The following is a 26,818-nucleotide window of genomic DNA, read 5'->3' as shown; positions in this document are numbered from 1 at the left end:
TAGTCACTTCGGAGAGTCTCGTACGCACAAACGTGTCCGCCGACGATTTTTTGGCCTGGTCTATACCGATCGGTCCGCCGCTATGTCACCTTTTGCGAGTTATGTCATCGCCGGAAGAAGCCGTCTATGCCCCTTGCTGGTCGACTCCAACCTCTTGACTTTCCTGCGGACCCCTTTTATCGTGTTAGTGTAGACCTCCTCGGACCTTTTCCCACATCTGGCCCCGGCAATAAGGGAATTATTCTACAAGTCGGTTTGCAATCACCAGAGCGCTGATAACCTCATGTGCAAAAGACGTAGCCGGCTTCATTCTGGAGAACATCATTATTCACCACGGCGCTCCTCGTCAACCTTTTACCGACCGGGGTGGCTACTTCGCCTCTAGAGTTGTGGACGACTTGCTCTGATATTGTTCTACCAAACACAAACTTACTGCTGCATGCCATCCGCAGACGAATGGTCTTACTGAGCGGCTTAATCGAACAATAACGGACATGCTCTCCACGTATGTTTCTGATGACCATCGTCACTGGGATACTGCTCCCTCATTCGTCCCATTCGCGTACAATTCATCACGCCACGGCACTGCCGGTTACTCTCCATTTTATTTGTCCGGCCGTGATCCCGTATTGCCATTTCATACAAAACTGCCTATCCGTCAAGATTCCGTGTCTGAGTATGCCCGCGAAGTAATTGCCCGAGCCGAAGAAGCACGCCAAGTTGCTCACCGTGGCCTTTGTGCTTCTGAGAACCCGAAGAAGAGAATTTATGACAGTCGTCCCAGTGACGCCGACTACGCTCCCGCGAATCCATTCCTTCTATGGTCTCCGACGCGCCACGTCGACCTCTCGGAAAAGCTAACGACTCGCTACTGCGGCCCTTGCCGGGTCCTGCGCCAGGTGACCGATGTAACATACGTGATCTCTCCGGTCCCGCCTACTACTTGCTCCGTCCAGGCCTCCCATGGCGTCGTTCATGTAAGCGGCCGAAAACGCTACCAGGCCCAGGCCTTCTTGCCTAAGAAGCAACCGGACGGCGCTTCCACGCCGGGGGGAATTAAGTTAGACTGCTCTGCACAACATTGAGCAAGAGGAGCACCAGCTTGGGGGTGTAGAAGACGACGCTGAAGCAACCGGCCTATTGTGGACTTGTTCATGTGAACTGTGTACATAGTGTAAATACATTTGCCGTCTTGCTTCTTTCCTCCGCAACACTGTATTCGCCGCACATTTCTTAAATGCGAGCTCTGCGGGCAGGTAGATACACTTTTTCATTTTCACATATGAACCAGCGCCCCGAAATCCACTGGAATACGACGAATATGTTGCCAGCGACAGTGGCCTTATAATGAATGTACATAATGCATCGAGTCACTGGATGTCGCTTATTATTCCTGTTCATAGTGCGCATGCTCTGTAGTGCCGCTTTTGAGTCTCTAAAGATGACAAGTCATCCTGGTGGTTGCTGAAGGACGAGGAGAACGGCTTCTTTTATGCCGTAACGTTAAGCTGATTGGCTTAACCGTGCAATGTTGTTAAGAGCACGACACGGAAGAGAAGTTCTGACCACTATACGATGCGTATAAAGCGCAGGATGAGCTCTGTTAATAGCAAGTCCAATCGGTTTAGATATGAGTCGTGTGCGAGTATTTCTTGGCGGTTTCTATAGGGCAATTTACAGAATCCCAGTTTCTGGCACGGTTTTCTTCGTGCTGATACCGCGAACGCGTAATGCGACTGGCATTAAATAGAGCGTTCATGGGGGAACGTTCAGGGCCATTATTATTGTTTTTTTTAGATATATATACACTTGACAGAAAAGGGAAAGCGAGGTGCGGGCTGGCAATTGCCACCGGAAGGGGCACGAAACCTGCCTACTTTTCAGAAAGGAGGGTACAGAAACATAGGAATGGAAGATAGGAAGGACGGCAGGAAAGAGGAAAGAAAGAGCAAGACGACATGAGCTAAATCAAAACATGCAAGGCTATGTGCTTGTGCACGGTGTTTCAGAAAATGCATTCGAAATCCCTTACATATACGGAAGATGCGATAATTTGGCTATTTGTTTGGTATTTCTTTTACGACGGAGGTATACACAATAAAATGACTCCATGCAGTAATAAATGATCATTTGTGAAAACTAAACTAATTAACACTTTAACCGAAATACTAAGAAGATTGATATTATTTAATGCTAGACCTGAAACCCGTCATTCGGAGAATTCATGACCGAGTCCAGACTTCAAAAAGCTGACGCTGTTAATTTACGTAGCGCAACGAATTCCGGCCAATTTCGCCTGTAACACTGAATCTGGGGTGATATAACGTAAGGCTATTCCAACCTTATCTATTCCATATCAGCCCTCCACGACTGGTCAACTTTTTTTGCAGGCCCACCCTACTTCGCTTATCTGTCACACGACGTCAGGAAAACCACGAAAGCTCCTCATTTGATATGACGTGTATGCACAGCGTATGCATGATTAGACCGGACACAAGAAAAATAATTAATTCTGATTCTACGCCTTTTTCACCATCGGCCCTTCGCAATTGGTCAAATGTTCTCGGGCTGCGCCCATTTCACTCACCGCGTCAAAGTGATGTGTATGCATTAAAGATGTATCAATATGCCGACCAAAATAGATTTTTTTTTTTTTTTTGCGGAATAGCCGGCAACTGTTCTCTTCCGAACGCAATAAAAGTTAGTTACCCTCCGGTCGGTCCCTCTGGCACTGGCTACTTGGTGCTGCCAGGAAGAATGGATTTATCTGCTTATGATTTTAAAAAAAATGTTGCGTTGCACTATAGCGTTTTCGACCCCTTTCGGAACGTATACGACATCGCCCTATCAACTCTTCTTTGCTGAGGATCCGTTTCAGCAGCGTTTCTTAATCTTCTGTTGCGCCCTCCGCCCTTCCCACACAGACTTTCTCTGCTTTTCCTTTACATTTCTCTTATTTCAATAGCCTACGCGGAGTAGTAAGTCTTTAGGTCTTGACCAAGCATGTCTAGCCGACCTCTCCGCGCTTCTCGCATTATTGTTTTCTCTTTTCGGCACGAAAGTTCGCGATGGAAGTTCGCAATATAAATTACTGTGTCCGAATTTGATTGGGTGCACGTATACACGTCCCCGTGAGCGAAATTTGATTATTTTAGGACTTGACTTCAGCTTGCGTCAACTCACTCACTCACTCACTCACTCACTCACTCACTCACTCACTCACTCACTCACTCACTCACTCACTCACTCACTCACTTTCTTTGACGCGGGTTCTTTGAGCTAGGAGCTTAATGAGCCGGATGAATAGCACTAACCACACCCCCTCAAACCTTTCAAAAACCTTCCACATAACCATACGAATGTGCTGATAACTTCGGTATGGTGAGTTGTGAGTTGGTTGAACTTCATTGTAGAAACAAAGCGAAAAAAAAAAAGGAGTAGACGTAACAGAGGTCTACCTTCTGTGTACTCCTCAGACATCGTTTTCGTGCGTTTCTGCACTGTGTGCACACGATAACTACGGCTTGTATGTAGGCACGACATTCGCCATCTCAAACACAACAGTCATGTTCGCAGACGCCCGGAGGTGCATGCGCAACGTATAGCGCCATTAAAAAGAACGCGTGAGCGTACAGCACGCGCAAAATATGCCCTCTCGCAAGTGTACAACCGCCCAGCTTTGGAGCAGATGACTTCTGGTTAGTGGTGCTAGCGTCTGTCTACCCACCTGTGCTGTGTATTGACAAAGTTTCATCCGACACACACAGTTAGAGCGCAAGCAAATTGAGAGCTGCATGCAAGTGTGTTCCCTTTATCAGCCAAGTGCACTGCACACGTATACAGTGCTAAACAAACCAAACGCGTTAATTCTAGCGGTTCTCATAATTTGCATTCTCGCTTGTCTAGAGAAGCATGCGGGCTTCACGTGAGGTTAAGAAACAAGGCAGAAGCGCATGCAGCCTCGTACGTGTGAGCGGAGACTGTACGGATAAGCGAAAGGTTCGTCTACTCGCCATCACATGACGCAGAATGCGCCGCCTGCCGCGCACTCGGATTATCGCATAACGCAAGCGCGCATAGAGCGCATTGCATTTCGGCAAGAGCAAGGCTTTCCCGAAATGGTCGCCTTACGGTGCGCGGTTGCAGCGCCACTACGCGTTAGGCATTTTTTTCCCCGCATGTGCACGGGCATGGACTCACTTGAGAAAGATTAATGTGTCCGTGGCCAGCGTCGAGTTGATGACCATCTGAAAGGAGAAGTCCTTGGCAAAGCCCACGGCGATCATCAGATTTCCTGCGTTGCGGACAGAGAAAGGGATGAGACCGGTGGCTGGCGGGAGGCCGCGGACGATAAATAAGCGGCGCCTGGCAGCGCGAACACACACAGCAACTTCGTATTCCGGACGTGGCATAACGGAAATGGGAGAAGACTCTGATTCCCATGTTTTGTTTTCGCCTCTCGCTTCTGTCACTTTATTGCGGAAGAAAGAACATGTGGCAGCCTATGTCAAAACTGCGTTACGCTGTTTCCTTCTTTCCTTCCCTCCTCTCTCTCCCTGTTATCTTTGTTTTCCCCCTTTCCCATTCCCCCAGTGTAGGGTAGCCAACCGGACGTTATTTTGGTTAACGTCCCTGCATTCTACTTATCTCTTTCCCTCCCTCCTCCGTTACGCTGTAGTGAAAGGATGTGATGAGCTCGTGTAGACGAATTATTTTCTTGAATTCCGTGTTTTATTGCCATAGCAATTGTTTAGATACTCCAAGCGCATTTCTGCCGTCGCCGTCACCGTGATGTCCCGTATACAGTCCAAGGGCGATATCACCGTCGCCGCGCGCCCTACGCTGTATGTGCGAGTGAAAGCGTGCGAGGGGAGCCGACCATCGCGGCTCAATGTCGCCCACGTGAAAGGCAGGAAAGTGAAGAGGAAGCGCGCCATCTTCGCGTACGAGGTACCCAGCGTTGCGAGGCGCCGGAGGGAGGGGAGGGAGCGGGGGCGGCGTTCAAACTCCGGCAGCAAGTGCGCATGTGGCGGCCGCGCGCAGTCGCACGAGCGATCTGCGTTGTGAGCAGAGTCAGCGTTTCCTACAGCATACTAGAGGGAACTCTGGCGCTGCAATCGTTGAGCCACCATGGGAAGGATGGGAAGTGCATGGATTTGTCTGACCGTGCTTGTGGATTCCGACGTTCTTGCGGGTTCGTTTATTACACTTTGTATGACTTCATGGTCATAAATTTCAAAGTAATCTATACCTTTCTAAGTGAAGAAGACGCAGCGAACACGCAACATCGCTACTAATTGCAACGGTTCATCTTGCCGAAGTAGTCAAATCGAAACGCGCCAAGCGTCTCAAGTAACTGGCTTGCTCGCGATAAATTCATAAGGGCGTTATATGCCGCTTGTCTATGCATGCGTCCACGGTGCAATGGTCTCAATATCGGGAGTCTGTGCTTGAGGTCCTGTGTTCGAAACTTGCCGTCGGACAATATTAATAATGTTAATTTAATTATTTATCACGTAGTACATTGTTGAAAATGACGCGTTTACAAAGTCACAAAGCAGCTTGAAGCCAGCAGGACGAAGTCTAGGCAAATTCATGTGCTTCCCATAATTCCGATGCTGGCTCAACTGCTCGCGTATACACTAGCACCAGGGTTTCATCTAATAATTATTGTATGAAACTCTATGGGCAGAACATAAGTTCATCGGCGGCTCAAATTGCGTTGAACCGCTAGACAGCATGATCACCTCGCTCGCCGCTGCTGCCGCGTTTCCTCACGCCAGCATTTCGACAGCGAGTGTGCCCGGTCATCGAGTGTGATGTGTTCATGTTTGCTGTGCGCGCTGACACCATGCGTCTTAAGTTAGTTAGCAAGCGAATGTTTGCAAGTTGATACGGCCAATAAAAATACTATCCTTACTTCGTATGGCTATCCGCTAATTTGCAATCGTATTCGATGCTTTGCCTTTTGGGTGAAACTGCGACTTTTCGTTAGCCATACAAGCACTACAGGCTTTAGCACCCCTTTTCACCCATGTCCTCGTATTGGGCCACTTTATTTAGGCAAAATAGGAAAGTTGGCAATACTCCTCTTGCCACACTCGCAAGAAGTCGTGTCACCAGGTGAACTGACCTGAAATATATGTCGCAACATATTATGTATGCCGCGTTTTGTGCTCGTTGCCCTCATATATTCTAACTCTTCATAAAAGACCTGATGACTGCACGGAGCATTCGCTGCACCTAACCTTCCCTTGCGGCCCGGTCGCACCTACATGAATCATGCGCACAAGCGAGCATTTCGCCTTTGCGATAGTACCCGAGTAGTGTAGTAAACATGCATGCTACGCATGTGCCGCGAACGGCACCGGCCCCAGGCAAAGCCCTATTCGGCGCAGTGTTCCGTGGGGCACCCTTCGCATCAGAATGCAGTCGTGCCGATTTGTTTCAGCGAGGGACTCTCGTTCACTGCATAACCTTCCAATCGACGTCCTAGTTATCGCGCTCTTCGTGCCGCTCTGCTTGGCCTTCGTCGAGCGGCACCGCCTCCGCTGCGCGGCCCTTTCTTTAGCCCATGCACTCACGGCAGCGGCGGGGTCGAGTAGTGTCTCGCTACCATGCAGAATGCCCCCGCGTGTCTGCCGCATATTTTTGCGCCGGCTCCAGCCGTCCTTTATGAAAGAGCGTGTCCTTTTTTCGGCTACTGCGCCACTAACCCCCGGAGTCGGAAGGCCATTTTTCTTCCTCGCCGTCGCATATATTCGAGCGGCAACACCGAGGAAGCGAGAATAGGAAAAGGAGAAAAAAAAAAACGTTATTATCATTCCGCCCGTCTCACGCGTCCCGTGCCGAGGCTGATTGATTCTGGTCGGGGTCAAGGCGTCTCGGGCTGGGCTCGGCTTCTGCTACACCCATCCGCGGCCGGGAAACGTAAATACGAGGCGTCAAGTGCGCGTCGGCGCCGATTTCCGTGTGGATAGTACTTGTTAGGTTTGGCACAAAAGGGGAAAAAAGAATAATAATAAAGGAGTAGATTGTCTTGTGCTCGCTACTATCGTCCGTGTCGTGTGCTTAATCTAGCCCCTGAGCCTTTTCGGGAGCCTTCGAGGCTGCGCGAGAACGTTATGAGAGAAAACAAGAAGACAGAAAGAAAGAAAGAAAAAAAATGGAGAGTAGAAATGACTGTTTCCGCACCAGAGAGGCCAACTCTCCAGCGACGTCTCTGAAGAGACTGAGAGGTTTTCAAGGGGGCTTCCTCACGGGGCGCGCATACGCCTTCCGGGGCTTATAGTATTTACGCGTTAGCGCTACTTCCGTTGGTGCCGTTACCGTTGCCCTGTTCTCTTCTCTCTGCGACATCCCGACCGACGGCTGCTCAAGTGCAGTTCTCATCTGGCGATCGACTTCGCGCTGTCAGCCGGGCCACTTTCGTTCTTGCTTCCCACATCTATTTTTTTTTTCTGGAAGCTCAGCGGGATCGCGTTACAACCCAGAAAATACACCGAGTGGCTCGGAAGTCACCCAGACGAAGCAGCTCATTTTCCTCAACCGCAAAATTGACTGAAATATAAATAAGGATATATAGATGGCAAAACCTGACTCGCCCATTTACATTTCTTTCCTTTAAAATAAAAGCGGGGGGGGGGGGAGGTAATATGGAAAGCAAATAACCTTGTCCTTCAGAAAACCTGAAAGAAAAAATGCAGAGCAAACTGTTATTGTTTTAAGCACATGCACATCTGTGTGTCGTGTCGCACGAGCAATATGTGAATGGGAACATTGAAATTTTAATTTAGACCGTTCCGATGTCCCGCCATCTTTTCCGAACATAAAAGTATTGCTGCAGACGCAGTGTTTGACGAGAGACCTAATCGGTGCAACAAGAACACGCCTCGAGGAGTCGTTACTGGAAAACTAATTTGGCACTTCCTTTTACATCGCTCACGTGCAGCCTGCAGCTGCCGCCGTGATTGGCCGGATACTTCGAATGGCTCTAGCCCTAAAGTCAGCAAGAGCTCGTACTGTCTAGCGCACTTCGGACACTGGCGCGAGTACACGCGTGCACTCACGGAAGAACTGGTAGTTGACGAACAGGAAGATGTGCCCCAGCATGAACCAGAGTAGCGTCAGCGAACGCAGTCCATGTAGGGCACTCAGCGGGCCCAGGCTGGTCTCGGGCCGGAAGACGCTGCGCAGGCTCCGCACCATCGAGAAGGACGTCGTGAAGCGAGACAGGAGAGCTGCGGCGGCAGAGCGCGAGAGAAACGCACAGAAGAATCAGGAGGACTCTGGAGAAGAGTCGCGCTTATCTGGGGAAACAGTGGCTGCGATACAGGCAACCCGGAGGAAAAATTTCGCTGATACGAATCAGTGCATCAATCAATCAATCAATCAAGCGCGCAGATAGTCAAGCAAGCAATCGGGAAATTAATAAATATATCATTCAATTTATCAGATCTCGTGCACGGCGCAACACAAATCGAAGCCCATGTTGGCGTTTTGGGTATGCTGGAGTGAAGTTTCGGTTCTGGATAGTTGAGAAAAATTATGTACAAATAGTTATCTGCTACCCTAGTTACGCTTTAACTGTAAACACTTAAACACGTGATTTATTTATTTATTTATTTATATATTTATTTATTTATTTATTTATTTATTTATTTATTTATTTATTTGTTTGTTTATTGTTACGCATCTACTCTCCGTGGAGTTCCATACTCCATAAAGGCACTCTGCATAAATGTGCCCAAGTTGTAATTTTTCTTTATGTCGAAGTGTGTTTGGACATCACAGTGTTCACAACTGAACATTATATAAATTTTGTGACATATATAATTTTTTTTTTTCATTCTAGAGGTATTCCCGTGTGGGAGGAGTATTTAGTATTGCGGGTATTTTTAGTGCGCTTGCTTGAAGTGCGTGTTGAGTGCTGGTAGTAAAGATGGACTTGAAACTATGAACGGTAGTTTCAAACGCGGCGCCACCTCCCGTTCCACTCTCATTTCCTAGCTCCAAACTGCTGTTCGCCTTTAGTAAAGGTCTCAACAGACAGCGCAATGAAATCTTTGCGAAGTACGTTCACAATGTAAATAAGCGTTTGTAAAGACAATCGCCTGCCACGTGGAGTTTTTCCCGAAATAGCGCGACGGGGGTCATGCGGCGGCGAAGGTTACAGACCGCTTATGGCGTATTATGGGCTGTCACGACAGTCTAGTCACGTCTCTTATAATTTTTCTTGGGGCACTTTGCCTTTCAGCGAAGTAAGTGCCGACGAGAATGTGTTCACTAGGACTTCAAAAGTATAAACGTATTCGGTAGCCATTTAGTGACACTCTGTGATGTTTTTTTGTTTTAGTTTTCTGATTTTATTGTTGTTGTCAACATCGGCCGCCCCGAGTTCTCACCTCGTGTTCGAGGACTGGCTTCCTTCTGTTGCACCTCCAACGACATGCTCTCAGGCTACCATGGATGTATGTGTGTATATGTTTGGGAGCAGTTGCTACAATGAAAATGATTGAGCGCACTAACCAATGCCTTGCTGATTTTTTCCTAGATGCTTTTTGTATCAGTAACACAATACCCTTATATATGCAAGCCGTTCGCGCTTTTGTGCGGCATCTCTAGTACCACATGTACTGCGAAGCGTTCCTGCTTATATCTGCGTTAATGAGTTTCTTCACGTAGGTTTTCTTGAAAAGCTGCGCAAAAATTTCTGTAACGCCAAGAAAACGAACTTTTTTTCGCATTGTGACTTATAGCCTTGACGCACAGCCACTCCAAAGGACTTTAGACTAGGGGACATCTAACGGAAAGGCATTCACGCGAGTTCACACAGGACAAAGGGGTATCTCCTTTTGTGCGAAGGCAATCTGCGAAAGGGGAACTGTACTAACTTCAGATGCGTAGCCTGTTCGGGCGCGGGAAGAAGACGCTGACCTACAACTGAAGTTTAATGAAAGGTTTTTCAGGGAGGTTCAGTTGTAAGTGAGCGTCTGTCCGGTCCACTGCGTTTCTTCCCCCCCCCCCCCCCGTATTTCCGCTCAACGACACTAGATGTACCAACTTCTTTATGGGCCTAAAGCACAGCTCTTGAACGCGAAACTTAACGAAACACAATGATGTCTTATTAATAATTTTAGAGCTCACACAATTGATTTCATAGCTGTCATGCAATTCCGCCAGATACACTATTTTTTTAACGCTGTGTCAGTTTCAATCTACAGAAGCAGCACCATGTGCTTTAGTGAGTTGCTTGCGGCAAACATATAAAGAAGACCCCTCCGTACTGTGTGTGAGTGGCGAAACTCCTATCAAAAAGGGGTTCTTCCGCGTAAAAAAAAAAAAAAAAAAAAAAAACAAGAAAAAAAAAAAAACAAGAAGGGAATTTACTTTACAGGACTGTAGTGCGCCCATGTGTCAGGGGATATTAGACTCACCTTCGCGATAGTAATGGAGCACAAGTTCTGCATCAGCAAGAAAAGATGTCGCCATTGTTTCTACCTGACAATACTCGTCAGATGTACGGCTGCGCCTTAACCAACACTTAACGGTGACTATTCCATCAAGTGATGTCTAATCTAGGTACAAAAAAAACTGTACATAATGTCTCCTTACTTCTGCGAAAGCTGTTCATTTTCATATTAAATGAAAAAAAATGAAAGGAAAAGCAGTTGACGTTGAGATTCCGTGTTCGGCGTACAACTCAGCACTCGAAATATCTAGCATTTCCTCGCAGCTCGACGCTTCTCGTAGTGCCGCTATACATTGCTTGCAATGTTTCGGTAGAGGTTTCTCGCTAATTTTCACTTCCTGTCACTGACTCACTGCGTTTGCACCATTTACCGCTTCGCGCAAATGTCTGCTTCAAAAGTGTGTAATACACGTTTATTTATTTATTTATTTATTTATTTATTCAAATAAACTCTCTGCGACCGTTCCTCTAAGGCTATTAATGGTATCCTAAAAATTCGCTTCTTTCTTTTTTGGACTACTCGTATGCGGTGGAGCCTACCTGCGACACACACCGTTGATTGCCTTACAGTCACGCTTGCCGAACGCGAGAGTCGCACGCACATCAAGAACGCACTGTGTGTGCATTTTTTCTCGCACTGGCCTCCAATTATCGTTAATGTTGCGAACGGCAGTTTCGCAACCAATTCAAGCACGGGCAGACAGACCTGGAGAATTCGGCTTGAAACCTCAGATATGCAGACACCATGACACTTAGGCCATTCCACGCGCGTTCGGAAACTGTACATCTTATTTCGTTGCAGCACAAGCCGAACGACAAGGGCAACAGAAAGGCACGTCTGACACACACAGCGCTATTGTGTGTCAGATGTGCCTCTCTGTTGTCCATGTCGTTCAGCTTGCGCTACAAAAAAAATAAGATGAGCCGTACCAACAAGCCCCTATAGCGATCCTCATCGACTTCCAAACTGCTTTCTCGGGATCCTCTTGTTTCTCTATGTGCAGTATCAGCTGCCCTACGCAGGTGCCACAAGGCACGAGTTGCCTGCAATGTCCGCAATGGGGAGCCCTTCATCTGAGGAATCGCACTCGCACAAAGGTCATCTTTCTCTCTTTGAAGCTCCTGGGAAGAGGCCATTGAATCTGTCTGTGTTCGAGCGCGAACGGTCCTTTCGGCGCTTGCCACAAATACGACCACGTCGAAAAGTCTCGCTCTCCGGTGTTTCAGCCTCGGTGCGTAGACACGGGCCGCCCGTACTATACATAGAACGTAACGCCTTCTTTCGCTGCGCCGCTCACAAAGCGCATGTACACGCGGTCACTAGCGCCTCCTCTTTCTTTTCCCCTCATTTTTCTGTCTCTTGAACTGTTTTATTTTTTTTTTTTTTGCTCTTTTCTCATCCTTTGTGTGTCCCCTTAAGCAATTTCGCGTGTCAGCCGCACACTACATTTGGCTGGACTGTGTGACACCGGCTAAAAATAAGAGCAGGGCCTTTCCGCAGCTTGTTTACGGGACGCAGGTCATAATAATCAACCGCTAGTCCTTGTCATATTTTTCTTTTTACTTCCACACTTCTCTCTCTCTCTCTCCCTCTTTCATATTGTTCCGTTGCATTCGGGTCTTCCATTATATCGTCGGCGATGACGCGGGATCTGCAAGAATAATAACAGATCCAGAAAGTACCCCGGTCCCGCCAGCGATAACCTGCGAACAGCGGCACACCTGCGCAGTCCTAGCTGCGATTGTTTCTTTGGTTTGGTTTGCAGCTACTTCTTTGTTCATCTCTTTTACGTCGCCGCAGCTCCGGATGTTGGAGGTCGAATGGACGTCGGCACGCATTTCTTTTGAAAGGCATAGTGGTGGCAAAGTAGGAAAGGGCGAACAAGTCAAAACAAACAGCGAAAGCCGATAAGTAGTTCTCGGCCGAAGTACGGGGCTATTTCGGACTCACCCTGGTATTTAAGTAGATTGTCGATATACAGCCCCTCTCCCCGTTCTACGCGAATCCTATCGCGCGTCCCGGCTGCCTTTATTTCCCCCTTTTTTTTCCCCGTGTAGAGAGAGCGGCGCACGGCGCAGTTTGCCGGCTTCGAAGCAGCAGGCCGCGTCCACTCCTCGGTGTACACGCGCCTCGGACGTGGGAGCGAGCCAAGCCGTCTGTGGACACGAGCGCGGGCCGTGAAATGCAATCCGGCACGCGAACTCTCGGTTTGCGGCGCGCACCCTCCGTCGAACAATGTACTGCGCCGCTCGTGTTTGCTCTCACTGTTGTGCGGCGGCGCATCAGGTGTGTTCCCGGCGCCGAAAACAGTTGCGCAAAGTTGAGTCTACTTCCCCTCCCCCCCCCCCCCCCCGTCTGTTTTCTTTCTTGCGTTTATCGTGTTTCTGTCCGTAGGAGGGTTTTCATAACCTTCTTTTAAGTTATTTATTGGTTAGCTTGGCGGGGCGAACCCATTGGTCTGTCCCGCTTTAGTTTGGTTAATTTTCTGCAACTCGGTGTCCCACTTTTGAAGAACTTCTCAGCGCCACCGCGCGCCTCTTTAGACGTCCAACCGCATATAGATTTCGCTGACTTTTTTTCTCAATGTCTGTCTGCGCATCTGTGGCACAATTTAAGCGTTGGACGAATCCTTTTGCTTTTGCTGAAGTATACATAGGCTGCGCGCAGCTTCGCCGCACGATTCATCTCAAGAAACTATAACTACCATTCAAGCGTCACTCAGATTAAAACTGATCTTTTTCTCCAATCTTTAGGCACACGCCGTGACATCGCTCTACTAACAGTATTTCACAAGTATGTACACTCCAACAGATCATGTTCCTTTCACCTCGATGTCCCATCCCGCACGGCCAAGAGATTGCACAATCATTTAAGTCTTACACGGATCTATCTATGGTCACACTTTAGCTTTAATTCATCAGCACTTCCACGAGCCACCAAATTATGGAATAACCTACCAGACAGCATCGCATCTCTGTCTAATCCTGATACATTCCATCACCAACTTATTACGCATTTCACTGAAGCCGTCGTTTAGCATGTTTCCTATTCATGTTTCAGTTCATATTTTGAAGTTAAGCATTTCATTTCCCCCTTTTTCTTTCTTTGCTTTTTTTTTTGCATTTGCTATAACACACTTGATGAATTGCGCACTTATTCATGCACCATGCGCTTTTTATGTTATCGTGCGCTTTTAAACTATGTACTATATTTCCTCTCCTTATTTCCGCATTGCTTGGTCCCCTCTTCTTTATTGCTATTATGTGAACAAATTTTGTTTACCATGTATTGTACTTTTTTCTTTTCCATGTATTTGTGTATACACTGTTGGGATTTTTCGCCCCCCCCCCCCTCCCTTACGCAATGCCCTACGGGCCTGTAAGGTACTTCAAATAAATAAACAATATCACTCAACAAATACCTTCCGTAGAAAAACGGAGAAGCCATGGCTTTGATTGATTGATCACTTTCTTTACCACATTAATGTAATTATCATAACACTGACGTGACATTAATCATAAAGTCGTCGGTGTGGTGTCACTCAGACAGCGACGAAGCCGTTTGTTCTTTACATCGACTCGGACTAGGAGCAGAGTGCAGGATACTCACATTCGGCTTCTGCCTCCTTCTTCTCGGGCTTTCGCATGGCCCTCTTGACCAAGTCCACTGCAGTCGAGGCTATCGCTATGGCCGTCAAGATGCACACCAAGGTCCTGAGAAAGTCGTACAGGTCGCGTCATCACCACCTTGACTGAGCACGCCGCCGCACAACATCGCTCCAAAAGCTCGCCAATTAACGCTGCCCAAAACCAGAGTCTGCACTGCCTGACAACCGAGAACTGCCTCATCTCAACACTATACCTGATACAATGCTGCTCTCAACTGAACGTTCCTTCTTTCTGCATCCTTTATGTCACATTTAACGACCACTAGCTGTATATTCTACGAATCCAACGTGCTGCACCAAGAAACTTCACATTTGTTACAACGACAAAAATCTAAGCCAATATATAGTTTTAGTGTAGGGGCTTCAAACGGTTTTGAGCCCTGGAAAGGAGTAACGCTACGGCCACTGCGCCCATGCGCGAGGCAATGGCACGTTTTGGTGCTTGCGTCGGGCCCGCCAATTCCGGGATATAGCTGGTCATGCACCCCCATATATGCCCCAAAGGTTTCGCGTAAACTAGTATCCTCGCGGCCCGACGGCTCCCGCTTTATACCATATTTCCATCTGAGACGTAGCACGGCAGCTGCTCTTATTTGACTCCATGACGGCGTTTCAGATAAGTCTCGTGAAAGCATGGTCAGTCTTTTGCTCATTACGAAGACGCTCGACGTTAAGCGAAGTTAAGTCGCTCTGCTCAGCGTAGACATATTTGATCGGTCATGAGTTGAACATAGCTTCGACTTGTATAAGCGTGAAGTAAAGTTATTTGAAGGCAAATTAATTCCTTCCCAGAACATTCTTTAGCGTACTCTTCACGAATTGAATCAACCGCTCTTAAAAGTTTACAGTGTCTCAGAAGAAATCAACGTGACACCTAAACCACATTCGGTGCAAAAGGGCCATGTTAGGGTTCGCCTGTGTCAATTCAAATGACTTTATGATCCTTGTCATTAAGTAAGTCAGTTAATGACTTAATCAAGCTCTTTAGATGCTTTTAAGGTGACCCCGAGCCACCCTTCGGGCTTGGCGCAAAACAGCATAGTCCGCAAATAGCATACGCTGCTGTGCACATCCCAGTCAAGTTTTGCCCACGTGCACACCGCGTGGAGCTCGCAAGCGGAGCACGAAGTCACCTTTCGCTCAAACGCTGTCCTTTCAACAGAAGCCTGCTCCTCACTCTTTCGTGGACACTTTATTTCGTAATATAGAAGATTCCCATTTGCGGCTGCTGATATCAATGAAGAAGGGGGTTCGAATCAGTGCGCTTCTTACAGTTATTGTGTATATTTATTGATGCACTATAATAAACAGGCCAAAGTAAGCGAAAATCAGCCTCCGAATTTCGATAACAATCACGTACTTGCGAAAGAAGCCGACTATCGTCTGCTCACGCTCGGCCGCGGCCGCCCGCGTAGGAATTAAACTTTGATCACCCTGCTTATCGGTGTCGTGGCCGTCGGGTCTCCCTAGTGAGCACTCAACTCGTCTCAAACCACGCGGAACTTAACTACACGCACGCTTGCCAGCGCGCGCTCACTCCTTCGATCGCTTCGTACTGAGCTACTGATATGTCGCTTCAAAATGCGCAAGTTGGATGTGGCTACTATCCGTCGCCGGTGCAGGGCAAAGCCGGTCCGCACCACGTAGCGCGGCCAGACTGGAGCACGTGAGCCCGAGCACGCACTAAAATCCCTGCCGTGCTCAAAGCAAACTCAGCGCACATATACGCACTACACTTGCATGTAGCTGCTGCACCTGATACATTGATGATATATTGATGATTGATACCACGGCCTCCGAGGGGCGCCGCGACGAGTCCGCTGGATGGGGGCGCTGCGGCTCGCCGAGGACAACCGTGTTTGGCTTACGATTGGCGCGTCGTAGGCGCCACAATCGGAAGCAGTGGCGTCTACGTGAACATCCAAAATCAAAGTTGAACTGTGCGTCCCGGTGGCGTTCAGTAGGTGGAGCATTGGGGGCACACCCCGCTTCGCCGTGGCCTTGGCAGTTCTAATTATTGGAGCAGAAGTGGAAGCACCGCGAACGGTATACGTTTGACTGCCAATAACTCCGCTTCTGCTGAACGCATTGAAGTACTTTTTACAGCAAAGCATTTCTGAAATAGCCTATTTTAACTGCAAACGCATTTCCCCACTTCGATAAAAAGTTGTTCAGGGCCCCTTTAAATGTTTTCCAAGCGGAGTAGATTTCAGCAAGCTATGCCCGAATAACCGCACCAGCCAGCAAGATGGAAATTGGTTAAGCTAGGCGGTATTTTATGGCCATTACGCACACAAAATATACGGCCTTCGAAGAAGATTCTTAATGAAGCGCTCGAAAGCAATATACGGCCGCCACCCGTCATGTTTCCCTGCCTCCCGAGAGAACTCCACGTCACAAAGATTTCGCATATCATGAGGGGTGGCGGGGGGGGAGGATGCATTTTGAATAAAGTGGGTCAAAACGTTAACTTTCCTGCTTTATAAAAGAGCCCTACAAAAATTTACTAATAACCTCTCGATTTCACTCCATTTCATGCGCTGTACAAGTTGCCTGTGTTGTGCTCGGCGAAATAAACGAGCCCTGTGGTTTATATTTGGAGAAAATAAGGACAGGGTATAGGTAATGTGTAGGCAATGTTTAAAGCTTGTTTTAAGCTCGCGACCTCTGCGACCCTTGCGGTAGAGTACTTGTTCAAGAACTTCAGAACTTTAGAAGGGTTCTTTTTTTCTTTCTTTCTTTTTTAGAAATGGCACAGAAGTTAGCTCGCTGCTGTGGAAGAACTACGAATGCTGCGAGATCAAGCTATGTGAAATGTAGGGAAGGTTGTACTAATGTGTCTGCAAATATAAAAATGCGTGAATGAGGTGTGGCTGGTGCTTCGAATTTCTTAAATAAGTGCGTGAAAGCGTTATATGTGCGAAATGTTTTAAACTGCGAAGTCATGTGCGGGCAGTTTTTTTATTGCTTGTAGTTTAATTACAGGGTACTAAATTTCTGAATTCAGTGGCTGAAAAGAAACTGCTCAACTGGAAATTGGGCTGTAATTCTGCAAGTTCGCTCAATGTTTTTCGAAGTTGTCCCAATCGCACTGTAACTTGTGCACATTGAGAGAGAGAGAGAGAAAATAATGCTGAGAAAGGCAGGGAGGTTAACCAGAGGTAGTTCCGGATGTCACTAAAAATAATTATAGGTAATTCTTAGAGGGCTTAACTAGCAGTGATTGGATTTCCTCTCGCGGAGAGTTGGTTTCGGGTTTTGATAACTCCCAGTTCAGGTATCTAGAGGCTAACCTCTACAGTTAACCGTAGACATTAACCACAAAATTTGATAAATTTGATTTGATTTTTTTTTCAACCATTGCGTAAAGCAGCGTCTTGCAGTCGATGTTCGGGCCAAGAGGCTGTCTTTTGCATGTATTCACGAGGCATACTGCATGGCGTGCACACCAGTGTACGCGGGGTGATAATAATTGCGCAGCGCCCACTTTTTCTATCGTCAGAAAGTGGTCATTAATGTCCGGCTGACAGAGAGTGAAAAGAGAATGGAGTTGCGCAAACTGTCCTTGACACTTCCGAGCGTGTTACCAAGGGCGTCAAATTCTAAACAAGAACAGACTCCTGTGACAGGTTTTACAGTCCTTAAAAAGAAAGAAATAGAGCCAGAGCGAGAAAGAGAAAAAAAAAATAAAGACTCGGAAGTGCAAGCATGACAGCGAAGTAAAAGACGAGGAAAGGCGCAGCCCAGTAACAAAAATGCAAGAGGAGTAATTGAGTTCGCTTATCGCCTTGATAGAATAGGGAAGAGCCAGTTTGAAGGATGACGTTTCAAGCTCACTGACTAGTAATCTGGGCTGGCGAAATCCTCCACTTCGAATCTCCGGTCATAAGAAGACGCGCGTACGCCTCCCCGGGCGCACCCCTTACGTAACAGCTACATCATAAGTGAAATTACGTTGGTGTTCGACGAAGCGCTCGTTGTCGCGGCACTTTGGCCGACAAGTTTGCTTTCACAGGTACACTTACAAGCCCGACATTCCTAAGTGCGCATGCACTGGCTTTCTTCCCCTTTGATTTGATGTCAAAATGAGATGAAGAATGCATAGAAAGGCAAGCTCAGCTAATCTTGGTGTCTCGATGGTGATTACGAAAAAAACAAGTTGAGCTCAGCTAAGACAATATCTTAAGGGCAAATACTGGTCATGTTTCAGATGCGTATACACACGACGTGTACATCAGTGCCGGAAATAGTAGTCGTATCGCCCTCTTATTTTACCTAAACCGCATTCCGCTGCAAATGTTTAACAACGGGCTTCAAAGGAAGTCAGAAGAATTCCTCGCCAATTCCTGGCCTGTCGCCAGCATTAGAGTGTGTGTGTGAGACAAGTAAACTTTTTTTGGAGGTCCAAATTAGTAGTTGAGACCCTGTCAGAGCAGCTATAGCATGGAGGCCATGTGGCCGCGACGCGGTTAGCCCACTCCGCTAGCATGACTTCGCATTCTGCGTCATCCGTCTTGATCGCACACTCCCAGGCATCGAGCGTGGGGGCTTGCCGAAGAATTGTCTTTGGCGGCGGCTTCGATGGGAACACACAAAGCATGTGATATTAGTCTGCTGTTAGTGCTTCGCAGTGCCTGCAGTTACGTTCGAACTTTTTCATGGAAATTTCAAACATGCTTAGCGGCACTCCACTCAATCGCCGCTGCTGGTACAGCCTAACAGCGAAGCCTGTACATGGCTCGGGGTGTTTTGATTGTGTATGAATGAGTAAGGTGGAAAAAAAAGCCATTCATGCAAGGCTTCTTTTGCTTGTTAATACTTATTTTCCTTCCGGTCAAAGATGACATTTTTGTGAGATACAAAATGTCCACAACAGTGGGCCGCATGCATGCGAAGGTTGGTGCTTGGCAAATCCGGAAGGTATTCTTTTTTCTTTCATTGGGGCGATGAACCCACTTCCCCCATGTCACTGCAAGTAAGTTAAAAGAAAGGATGGAACGCTAAGCTTATCACGCTGCGTTGTTGAAGCGAAAAGCAACTCAGCAATGTCGTGAATGGAAACCTACCACCACACTTCCCACAACCGTACGCTGGTTTGCAGAGGCGTTAGAACGTATCCCATGGTTTCTTGTTACACATGACTTCTTTGTATGATAATGGAAAGTTTCCTTCTAATACACGGATGTTACAACTACATTTTGTTTGAGACATCTACATCGTTCCGTTGGGAAAAGCTTCACTGAATGGAACCGAGAAAGACGGACTAGGGGGCTCGCAAAATAACCCGTGTTCAATGCCATGCAGAGTACTATCAGGCTGGACTTAGTGATGAGACTCGATGAACTCGTTTTTCTCGTAAAGCACATATGGATGTGACGAGGACCAAAAAACGGAGACTGCCGGCGACGGCGGCAGACGTACGGGGTGGTCCACTTCCATCACGACCGAGCAAGGAGCGAAGACCAGCGGATGCACTTAGACTTTCACAGAACTAAACCGGAGTTAGAAAGAACAGCCCAGTGTCAAACGGCACTTCGTCGTCGTCCTTGAATAAACTTTCGAGAAAAAGTGGCAGGAGTTTATTAACTTTAGCTGACAATCTGCAACACAGGATTAAGCATGAAGCTATTATGGACCGCGTCAACGAGGTTTCAGCTAAGCTCTGACACAAACCAGCCTCATCTTGTAGGCCTGCAATATGGCAGGACATTCCTTATCTCAATTATGTTTCAGTCTCTTTTTTTGTTGTTGTCGTTGAAATGAAAATAAAGGAAAGAGATTTAGTCACCCTGGAGTGGTGACGGATGCTGCTGTTCTTAAGTATAGGAGACGCAGAGTGCAATTTGGCGTCCGACTCAGCATACGAACTGCACCATGAACACCACCATCCAACGAGTTTCCGTCAGCTACCAACAGTCAGTGCAGCCGACTTTCAGATGCGTCGTATATCGTTTTGGACGCCATGTCGTACCGTGTGTACCATGAGCTTTACACACATCCTTCGTCGTCAGTCATCACGCAGTACAACCGATAAAAAGAAAGTCGAAGAAGATTCTAGGCCTGTGCCTGGAACCAGCAAGCAAAGTCGAGACCCCTTGAACTCACAACAAAGGCCGGCACTCAAATAAGAGTTCGTTTTGCTCAATTCTATTCCTTTCTTATCAGCCACCTTTCATGAACCGCCGATCGTGATGATAACGTAGAGGCGAGTACCGCTCCGACCACTCACGACGTGGGAAAAGGAATAGCATTCAAGTAAAATCTTTAGTGTTATGCTCGAATGCACTGCAAATTAGGTTCGTCAAAGTTAGCGTGTGTTGCAAGCTCGCAGTGCTTCGCGGAAAGCGCCGAACGCCAGAGCAATTGGCACTAGATAATCGATCGTGTTATACGTGCCATAAACACAAAAGGATTGTGACATGGGGCGCTATGACGTTAAACTATTCCAAAGTTTTCTATTCCAATTCTGCAATCAGCCCACCGCGATTGGTCGAAAACGTTTTTGGACCACCCCCACTTCACCCGTCTGTCACGCGACGTCACGAAAACCGCGATAGCTCCCCAGTTTATACGACGTGTACACACTGATTATGCATGATTTGACCGAGCAAAGCAAAAATAGTTATTTCTGATGCGACACCTTCTTGCTATTAGCTTTCGGCTATTGGGCAAAAGTTTTCGGGCTGCACCCACTTCACCAGCCTCTCACGCAACGGAACAAAACCGCAAAAACTTACCGCGTCAAAGTGACGCGTACGCGTTAAAGATGCATTAATATGCCGAACAAAACTGAATTTTCTTCTGAATAGCCACAGGCTGCCCCGTTCCGAAAGGAATAAAATATGGCTGCCGCCGATCGCTCCGGCCCTGGCTAGTCACCTCTGCCGGAGAGCACGTGCAACAATTCCTTTTGCGTGGCCGCGTAACGTTTTCGAGAACTTTCGGCACGTTTACGACCTCGTTCTGCCAACTCTTCTTTGCTGAGGATCCGATTTAGCGTCATTCTTAAGCTTCCGTTGCATGCCGCTGCTGTTGTCGACGAGCCACCGCAAGCTAGGTAAGAGAAAGCGACCAAACGCAGACTCCGGCACCACCCTCTTCATCCGGTGACCTTGTTGTTAGGCAGCCACAAGCCCCTGGGCCCGGGCGGCTTCTTCAGTTCTCTTGATGACCTTGGCCTGGAGGTCAGGGTCGGCGCTGAGCAACACGGCCTCCCACTGCTCAGTATTACTTATTTCGTGATTTGTGTGATTTTCCGCTGGGCACGACCACATGATATGGAACAGATCCGCTTTTTTCTTACAATGGTTACATGTATTAGGGTATTGGACCGTGTAGTAGTAGTGATAGGCTACGACGTTAGAAGAAATTTCTACGATAGGTGGTAGCTTTGGGGTCTTACGAGGTGGTCTTACGAGGTGGACTTACTTGGGGGGCCTTACGGACATAATTATGTGTGCGGGTAAGCGTTGGAACGTGCTGTTGCAGCAGATTGGCCAGGGGCCACAACTGGTAGCCGAGGATTGCGTGTGCTTATATAATTGTAGCGCGCTCTAATTTGTCATCTCAAAGTGTATTGAACAATTTCAGTGCATAATTGTATTGGACATGTGCTACTGTGGAACGCAGTAACATTAATGCTGTGCTGCGAACTTGTGTTACCATCTAGTTTTTTTTTTTTTTTTATGCACGCAATAGCCTAACTTTTCATACTCATAATGACACGGGTATTGGCAAATAGAAGTGGAGTGTCTGTCCCTGACAGTCGTCCAGATTGTAAGTGGCGTCTTTTAAGCACTTCAATCGTTTTCTTTTTTCTGCTTTGAGCTTTCTCTCGCTCATAGCACTGCGAATGATTATTTTTCCCAACGGTTTTGAGGCTATAGTTCGCCATGCGAGATGAAACGACGAAAAACATGCCTAAACGTTTCTAATTATCAATCCTTGTTGCTGTTGGACAATTCACTGTCGTCTTCCGAGCTGTTAGCCTCATCCTTCCATTAAATTGTAGCGGACGGTGGCGAGGGCACTGTTGCACTTTTAAGGGCAACAGAATTAAAGAAGCGGTTGTAGCATGCTTATAGTGCTGCAAGTGCTACTGTGCTGTGTGGTAACGATATGCGGTGACAGTATTTCACTGTGATTGCATGTATATGCTCCTTTCTTCCTTTATCTCTACTTTGCTATCACTTTACCTCACCCTTCCTTCTTTCTCCAGCGTAGGTTAGCAAACCGGATCTACCCATCTTGTCAACCACCCTGCCATTTGCCTTTCTTCTCTTTCTCTCTCTCTCTCTCTGCGCATACATTTAATCCCACACCAAGTCGAACTGACATAGTGACTGTGACAACGGTTTTGCTCATCCTGTGGCCTAGGGTGTGAGCGAACACATGCGTAATAGCGTAATACGGACGGAAATCCTGTCTATATATATCCTGTCTGTATACATATATATATATATCTATATAACAAATCACCGTCCAAGCACTCCGCACAAACGGTTAACCTGCGAAGGTGAAGCTGAAACATGTGGCCCCAGTGTTCATCCCTGGAAGGATCATTATCCCGACGGTGATAATGATCGACGGCTTGGTAGGCAGCCGGATCCTCGGTACGCAGTTGCTGCTTGCGCTCGACTGCACGAGTCTGTTCTTGTGCCCGGGCTGTGGCATCCGCACAACGTAGAAGAGCTCGTTCCCAGCTCTGCCCGCGGCGTTGCTGATCGAAAGCTGCCTGCTCCTCAGGAGTACGTACAACGCGTGGCCTAGCCATTTCTGAGCCCAATAGAAACTGCTGCGCGCGCGCTCGGCGGCAACGGAGAACAACAGCATCATTACTGGCGCAGCAAATCGCGTGCCTCTCTCTTTCTTTCGCGCATGCGCATGGGGTTGTGCCGGAGGTGTTTTTGGTGTACAGTGGATAAAAGTACGGCCGGATGGACAAATCGGCAAGCCATATACAGCTTTGCTGTAAAAACAGAAGTGAATCAGATCACGTACCACCATTGATACGAAAATCATGTGGACTGATCCAACACGAGCGATGCTGCACGCACACACACACACACACACACACACACACACACACACACACACACACACACACACGCACACGCACACGCACACGCACACACACACACACACACACACGCACGCACTTATACATACAACCAGACTAACGCGTATCACTGCGGACCCTTCGTTTTTCGTACAAACCCGTCGTGGCGGAGTAGTGAGTTGGACGCTGCGCTGTTAAACCCGAGGATGCGGGATTGAATCCCGACCACGGCAGCGGTATTTTGATGGGTTGAAATGCGAAAACGCTTGCGTTCCGTGCATTGAGTGCAAGTTAAAGAAATCCCGGTGAAATCCCCACTACGTTGTGCCTCATTATCATATCCTCGTTTTGGCACGTAAAACACCAGAATATTTTTTTTTACAAAAGCGCGCAGAATAACGCTCATAAAGACACCGCTACGTTTTTGTTTTGCATGCACAAAGCCAGTAACAAGAAGGCCATGGGAAAGAAGGCTATAGGAAAACAAGATGACAAAGAAAAGCGACAGCAGACAACAACCATCGTCGTAATATTATTGGCTGGAGGTGCTCATTGTAAACGACTGAATAACATCAGTCCTGGGCGAAATGACCTCACTCCCGTCTTTCAGTCGCTTCGTGCAATGTTTTTTCTATCTTTTCCTCCTGTCAGTTAAAAAACCCTTCAGAGGCATTTGTGAATTCTGCGCAATAATTTTATCCCAGCTAACGGCGGTCCTACGGTGATTCGCAACTGCTGCGCAGCAGTGAAGTCAACATGACAGCGTGAAAAAGCCGGTCAAGGTGGCCCAGCTGGTATCGCGAAGCGAACAATGTGAAGCGTGCACGACGCTAAGCGCGGTCACTAAAACGAGTCGTATCTGCAAGATTCAGCATTTCCGCCACTCGAATTATGCTGGCTTTCGCCCTCTTACGGCGGCACACAGTTCGATCACTGAATTCTATGTCTTTGGACGAAGCTATGAAATCTGTTTTTAATTAAACGTGCATATTGCACGCATTATAATCAAGCACTGAACGAACTTCACATCAAAGCCGTGCTTGAAGCATTCGACTGACAGCTGAATATTTCTTTCATTTAGGTCTAACTTTTATATTTACGTTCAGCCACAGCGCACGTATCCGCAACTCCTCAGGCTTCAATCTTGTCTCAGTGATAGTTGCCGCTTTACATGTATAAGTATCTGAAAGAATAATGGAAAAAATACTTATCTAGAACGCTGTCCGGCAAGGAGACACAATCTCTCCAATGATATTCACTGCATGCTTAGAAGAAATATTCAAACTGTTAGACTGGAAGGATTAAGAGCAACGATTCAGGGCGAATATCTCAACAACCTTGAGCTTACCGATGACGTTGTCCTGTTCAGCAGCAGTGGAGGTGAAATGCAACAAATTATTGAGGACCTTAACTGAAGAAGTCCATAAGTGGTGTAGAGGATTAATATGCAGAAGACAAAGGTAATGATGAATAGCCTGTCAAGCGAACAAGAATTCATGACCGGCAGTTAACTTCTGAAGTATGTGCAGGTGTAAGATTATCTAGGTCAGTTACTCATAGGTAACCCTCACCATGAGACGGAAATTTACACCAGAATTAAAATGGGTCGCAGTGCATACGGCCGGCATTACCATATAGTGACCGGGAGCTCACCGCTGTCGTTGAAAAGAAAAGTGTACAATCATTGCATTTTGACAGTGCTAACATTTTGGGTAAACTTGGAGGTTAAAAAAGAAGCTTGAGAACAAGCTGAGAACCGCTCAAATAAGCTAAACCTGAAGACAGAGGTGTGAATCAGAGAGCAAACGGGTGTAGGGGTAGTTTACATAAGAGGAAGAATCGGAGCTGAGTAGGCCGCGTAATTCGTAGGGCACCTAATCGGTGGTTAATTACAAATACAGGGTGGGTGCTAGGCAGAAGGAAGCGCTCTCGAGGACGGCAGATAATTAGGTGGGGTGATGAAATAAGAAAATTTGCAGGCATAACTTGCAATCAGCTGGCGCAGATCATGGGGCAATTAGAGATCGCTGGGAGAGGTCTTCGTCCTGAAGTGAACATAAAAATAGGCTTATGACGTTTTACAACATCCCAAAATTCATCCCGAGTTTTAACGGACTGTTGCTCTTGAGCCGCAGTTCGCTTCGTACATGCATGCGAGGCCGCATTCGCATACAGGACGGTGTCTGTCACGCCTCTTGGGTACCACCACCGCCACCTTGTTCTAGCGCTATATATTCAGTGACGGCTCCGAACAAAGTGCGTCAGTGTCGCAACATCGACGACTTGTATCGATTTGATCCGGAACCAGCAAGAATGCTGAACCATTATCTGCATCGTGTACGGTTCTGTGTGGGATCCTGACATGCACTTGAACGCGTTTTCTTACGAGGCTGGTAAACTTAGGGAAGCTTTGGGCTGATCATTGTGGTAATTGTATCTTTGTGTAATTGTATCTATTGTCGACAACAAACTCTTTCGCAAGGCATTAGCTAACGTTGTATAATTAGGAATTATTAACATGTTATTTCATTTACTTGCCGTACTTGCAAACGACTAAGGACGTCACTGGTTAACATTGTATTAACAGGAATTATCAAGATGCTATCTTGCTTACATTATCTGACGTACTTGCAAACATTAGGCAAGATATTACATAGTATTGTATAACTTGGAATTACTAATATGCTACATTGTTTATTTCTCGTATTTCGTTGTTATGCTTCCCGTTTTCCCACTCCCCTCTGTAATGCGTTCGGGCCTTGAGGGTACCATAAATAAATAAAAAATAAAAATAAGTAATGTTGATTGATTAGCGTTGACTTCTATGAGGCGCCACTTGGGATACGTTAGCGTGGTTAGGGGTTCCAAGCCCTGACGTCACCAACCTATGATTTATTACTTGTCGCCAAAATTTATGTGTACGCGCCTTTGTGCATTAATCCTCTTTCGGAATGTGGTCACCTGAGCCTGCAAAACAAACTCTTGACCTGGGCCGAGGCATCATGTTTTATCAGCTGACAAGAAGCCAAGAAGAAGCGATGAACGTTGATATGATTTCGAGGTGTAGTAGACAGTGAAATTTGCAGGTGGTGGATGTTACGTAGGGAAGTTTTCTGTCAGAATTTGGGAGCGTTGGTAGCCAAGGCTTCTTTCTGCATTTGTTTTTCAGAGCTGCTTTCATAGCTCTCCGTGCCCTCGACAGGGATCCTATGCGAAGGGAGCGCGCGTTTCATCGTAGGATAGCGTTAGACAGCATCGTCGACGAGTCGCTTAGGCGGCACCAGCTGCCTATGGAGCTGATATTGAGCCTATGCGCGGCATCAGCACCGAACTTGCAGCCGTGTGCAGTGCGATCATGTCCGATACCAGTGAACATACGGGTGCTGGTAACCCGGCCTTGAGGCCATATGTACTATATATTATGCAGCTTTTTTATTCTTTCCATAATTCATTTTTAAATACAGCCATTTATTCACTTTGTAATACGGTGGTGGTAGTGGGGGTGGTGATGTCGCTACGGGATGGCGTAGCCTCACAGGTCAGGCCAGCAATCGCTCAGTCTGAGCGCCTCCTTCTGAGCCAAATATGTCAGCATGTGTCCATTAGTCTTGTCTTTCGCAG

General features: G+C 47.2%; 1 protein-coding gene across 1 annotated transcript in view; it reads right to left on the bottom strand.

The window, feature by feature from the left end:
• LOC126516703 (nose resistant to fluoxetine protein 6-like) overlaps positions 1-26,818 on the bottom strand; it is a 131,539-nt gene that overhangs the window by 41,480 nt on the left and 63,241 nt on the right. Inside the window, exons 4-6 of the mRNA XM_072289039.1 lie at positions 14,082-14,185; positions 8,070-8,240; positions 4,201-4,294 (exon numbers count right to left, since the gene is read on the bottom strand). Coding sequence (XP_072145140.1) covers positions 4,201-4,294; positions 8,070-8,240; positions 14,082-14,185 — 369 coding nt within the window. The remainder of the gene's footprint in view (positions 1-4,200; positions 4,295-8,069; positions 8,241-14,081; positions 14,186-26,818) is intronic.

The sequence above is a fragment of the Dermacentor andersoni genome, chromosome 1 (assembly GCF_023375885.2).
Source record: "Dermacentor andersoni chromosome 1, qqDerAnde1_hic_scaffold, whole genome shotgun sequence".
Classification (NCBI taxonomy): Eukaryota; Metazoa; Arthropoda; class Arachnida; order Ixodida; family Ixodidae; genus Dermacentor; species Dermacentor andersoni.
This window is presented reverse-complemented; position numbering and strand designations above follow the sequence as displayed.